Source organism: Phalaenopsis equestris, unplaced genomic scaffold (genome assembly GCF_001263595.1).
Source record: "Phalaenopsis equestris unplaced genomic scaffold, ASM126359v1 Scaffold000065, whole genome shotgun sequence".
Taxonomy (NCBI): Eukaryota; Viridiplantae; Streptophyta; class Magnoliopsida; order Asparagales; family Orchidaceae; genus Phalaenopsis; species Phalaenopsis equestris.
Window position 1 is genome coordinate 132360 of NW_018164507.1, and position 4569 is coordinate 136928.

A 4569-nucleotide genomic window follows, 5' to 3' on the forward strand; every position below is an offset into this window, starting at 1 on the left:
CAGTGCTTCGCGAGGATGCATAGCAGTAATGCGTTGTGATGTCGTGACACATTGCGACGGTGCTTAGCGGCGACACGTTGCTGCGTTGCGATGCATTTTGATGGTGCGTCGAGGCGACGCGTTGCAGCGCAGCGACGTGTTGTGGCAATGTGTCTCGACGACGTGCTGGCGATATATCATAGTGGCACGATGCGTTGGATGTCCAATGTCATGAAAGAAGGTAAGGGTGGAGTCATCAGCTGATTTAGGATTTCTCAAAAGAAAATCATTCTGCGCAGCGGTGAAGAGTTGTAGTGCAGAGTTGCGGCAAAGAGTTGTGGTGTCAAGTTGCGGTGACGAGTTACGATGTAGAGTTGTGGTACCGAACTACGGTGCAAAGTTGCGATGTCCAATTGCGGCGCAGAGTTGTAGTGCACTTTACCAAAAAAATTAAAAATAATAAAAAAAATGATTATTGTTGGTCATCTACGTATACTGCTGACGTAGATCTTACAAAAAAAATTAACATTTACATTGAAACCTCTAAATTTTATGTATTTACAAATCTAACTTTTAAACTTTAATTATTACATTCATACTACCCCAATCTTTCACCTTACTACCATTTTAATTTCAAAAGGTGAAATACACCTTTTCATGCACGTGAAGATGACATGTACTTAAATTTGAAGTTTATAGTGGGTTTAGCACTACATTGGAAAGTTCCTTTTTGCCCCTACCAGAATGGGCATTTGTATTTTTGATATTTTGTCCTGGATTACCTTTTCTCTATTTTTTTAATATGTGCCCAACTTGGATATTTTGTCCTGGATTACCTTTTCTCTATTTTTTTTAATATGTGCCCAACTCGGTCAGCTTGGCTCGGCCCAAGGGCATCCTGAAATGATTGGCTCTAACTCGGGATATTCCGCCTGAAGACACTTGTGTCGAGATCCTTTAATTTGGGTCGACTCGAGTCTCGGCTCGGTAGATTGGCTGGGTCATCTCGTAATCTTTGTTGGTTCTTTGTGGATCCTGCTAATGCACTGCAGAAGATCTCTTCCACAAACTCATATTTTAAGCCATCGGATCTTCTCAAGGTCTGACAAGTTTATGATGTACACATATGTATGTAAATGCCCCATTTAAAGTAGAAAAACATTTCGGATGATCAACTGAAAACGTCAGTCCTAACTAACAATTAAGAAGAGAATATAACCCTTTTATTATGACAGGATGAATAATTGATATCCACTTGAAAAAGGTAGTGTCAATGATCACCGAAGCGAGGTTCCATGTTGACAAATTGGTTTTCAAAGAATCATGATTGCTGGATTGTAATAAAGGAAGCCTACAAGAACATGATAATGAGTGGGCAAAAAAAAAATAATAAGGTATAATGTAGTAATCCAATTTGACAATCTGACCTACAATCTGACCTAAGTTGACTCATAAAAATCAAATTCATGTTGACATAAGGGAAAAATAATAACATAATAGCTAATATAGCTAAAAGCATAAATGTATTCATATTTATATAATACCAGTATATATATATATCACACCCACTAATAGTTATGACTTCTGTTAAGAAAATATATATATTAGATTTTTTTAATCAAGTTTGAGTCGAATTGACGTGTTGAGTGAATTTTAACACCCTAATGTACGAGAAATTATTGAGAAATTAGTGTGTGCGGACCCCGCATGCATCTCTGCATGCGGTGATCTACGGTCAGGATTATTTCCGTTTCTTAAAAAAAAAAAAAATTTAGGTGGGGCTCATCGAAATACATCGGGGCCGTAGATCAGGTGATTTACGGTCCGGATCGGAATAATTTTTCCTAATCTACATGGAATATGCCAATAGACAATATTATCTTTTGAAAATGTTTGAAAAAATAAATGTATTTGAAACTTTTGAAATTAAATCTTGAATTTCAAAAGTTAGTTAAGTTGCAGGTATTTTGCAGCATATGAATCATCATCATTGTTGTGTTGCTTGAACTCCAATAATTAGCAAGCCTTCATCATGCAATAATGAGCTCAAAACTAGCCATTAAACATATCAAGAATCCAATTGTTGTTTAGCTCAACTCCAACAGTTAAGTCTTTCCACTGCAGTCTCTAATCAAAACTAAGCAAAAAATCATGGCTAAAAATCATAATTTTACTCACAACTGTATGTTAAAATGCCTGGTCTCATCCCCTCTGCTCAAAGACATCGTCGTCTCCACAGACCTGTTCCCATACCTCACAGCGACCTCATATCCCCCCAAGAACCCATCAAAGCTAAACATTCCATGATCATCCGTTTCTCCTCCCGCCTCCTTCGTCTCCCACTCCTCCAGCAGCCGGTCCACCACTTCGCCAGCCGGCAGGTTCCGGAACTCCTCATCCGTGAGGCACATCTGATAGCAAGACTGATTGGGATGAAGCGCACTCCATAGCATGATTCCATTCACCCAAGGATAAGCAAAACCTTCTCTCAGAACTTCTTCCAAATACTTCGCCTGCATAAAATTATCTCAAACGGGGAAGATTTGATAAAAATTTGGTCTTTGGCGATTTTAACCATACCTGCAACTCATGGCCGAACCTCCTGCTCACATCAACCTCCGTCAGCCAAATCGGAAGCCCTAACGTCGCCAGCTTATCAAGCACAGCTCTCATCAAAACAACATTCGGCTCATCGAAATGCCCCTCCAATCCAATCCCTCCCAACACCGCCCCTCCCCCAACAAGCTCCTTCATCCTCTCCACATACGAATCCACCGTCGATTTCTCATCCTCGCACCCCTCCACCACGTTATAATCATTCATGAACAGAGTGGCCAGCGGATCGGCCTCCTGAGCCTCCAGAAAGAAGTCGAGCGAGGCGTTTGGGTTCATCAACCGGCGCTCGTAGAAGTCAAAGTGAAGCAGCTCGTTGCTGACATCCCAGTGAACGAAATCGCCCTTGAATCTGGAGAGGAGGCTTCGGATGCGGGAGGAGACGGCGGAGCGGAGGTCAGGGGAGGAGAGATTGCGGAGCCAGGAGGGGGTGTAATGGGGGTCTTCCCAGAAGATGTTGTGGCCGCGCGCCATGATTTGGTGGGAGTGGATGAATCGGAGCATTTGGTCGGCGAGGGTGTAGTTCAGCTGGTGGCGCTCCGGCTCCGTCGTGTACCATTTCAGCTCGTTTTCAAAGACCGCTGCGTTGAAGCGGTCCACAAACCAGTCCTGCCGAAAGTTTTGATCTTTTTTTTTAATGTTTTATATACGATTCTTTTGCATTTATATTATGAAAAAAAATCGAAAATTTAAAATAATATAAGTAGATTAGATTATAGCAAAAGATCACCTGATACTTTGGGTTCCCGAGTATGGTTTTAGCTATCGCGGAGCCAAAGGGGAACTCCCTTGAGATCTGCTGAACGATAACTGAAGCTCCGGCGACGCGATTTCCTTCCGCGTCTGAAACGTGGATTGCTACCTCACGCTTTCTTTTCTGTATAGATAAGTAGATTCAGCTCTTAATCCTGTAAGTTATATATAAATATATTTAATTTTTTTAGTATTTTTTCATGCATTTTATATCAAATGTTTTCATTATATTGTATTTAACATATTTTCTGTGATTTAAATGTTATTAAAAATATCACATATCGATTTGTGAAGTTCTTCTGATTTTTTCATAAATCCGAAACGGAAGCAAACAGTTCGTCTGCAGAAACAATACTGTTCTTATGCTGCTGTTTTCATAAATCCGAAACGGAAGCAAACAGTTCGTCGAAATTGAATGATTGTTGTGCAGAAACAATACTGTTCTTATGCTGCTATTCTGCTGAAACTCCCACTGTTCGGCTGAGAAAGGCTGCAGCGCTGCGCTTGCCACCGCGATATCTATTGCTTCGCTTCCATCTGCACTCTATATACATTAAAGAAAATAAGATTTATTTTTTCAACTTTTAAGGATTTATAGTTTGATGGATGGTTATTTAATGTTAAGGAATTAATATATAAATAAAAAAAAACCTGGAAGAAAATGAGTGAAGTTTCGGAGGGGGTGTTGAGGACGAAGCCTCCCTTGAGAAAAGACCAGCAGCCGTGTTTGGCAAAGGAGGAGCCAACGCAGTTTAGGGTTTTGTCGCCGGTGATCAGTTTGGCCTTCAGGAGAGCAGAATGGGCTCCTCTGTTGATCTTCAACCAACCTTATGATCAAGAAATGGATGGCTTTTGAAGAATGTTTTATTGAATTATATTTTTTCTCACATTTTAGAAATTTTTATCATGAGGAAGTTTAATGTAGTTGTGTTAATTAAGAAAAAATATCGTATCAAGAGTCCTGATGCAGTTTTGCATCAGGACTCTAATCAATACCTGCCAGGTGTACAAGTCGACCCATCTTACTAAAAAAAAGTTAATTTAATACATAAGAGAGTCTGTCTATATATGTGATAAATTCTGATTGGAGTCCAGATACAAAAATGCATCACGAGTCCTGATATCGTTTATTACACTCGCTATAAAAATTTTTATTTTTTAATTAATATTTGTCCCAGTTCTCTTAAATGGGAATGCTAAGTTTATATACAATAATTACTTAAA

General features: G+C 39.7%; 1 protein-coding gene across 1 annotated transcript in view; it reads right to left on the reverse strand.

The window, feature by feature from the left end:
- Positions 1-809: 809 nt before the first annotated feature.
- LOC110019651 (anti-sigma-I factor RsgI6-like) overlaps positions 810-4569 on the reverse strand; it is a gene marked incomplete in the record, with an annotated part of 15610 nt that continues 11850 nt past the window's right edge. The window contains 7 exon segments of the mRNA XM_020717407.1: positions 810-1081; positions 1199-1330; positions 2158-2492; positions 2560-3201; positions 3323-3469; positions 3785-3889; positions 3997-4172. Of these exon segments, the coding sequence (XP_020573066.1) occupies positions 1075-1081; positions 1199-1330; positions 2158-2492; positions 2560-3201; positions 3323-3469; positions 3785-3889; positions 3997-4172 (1544 nt within the window).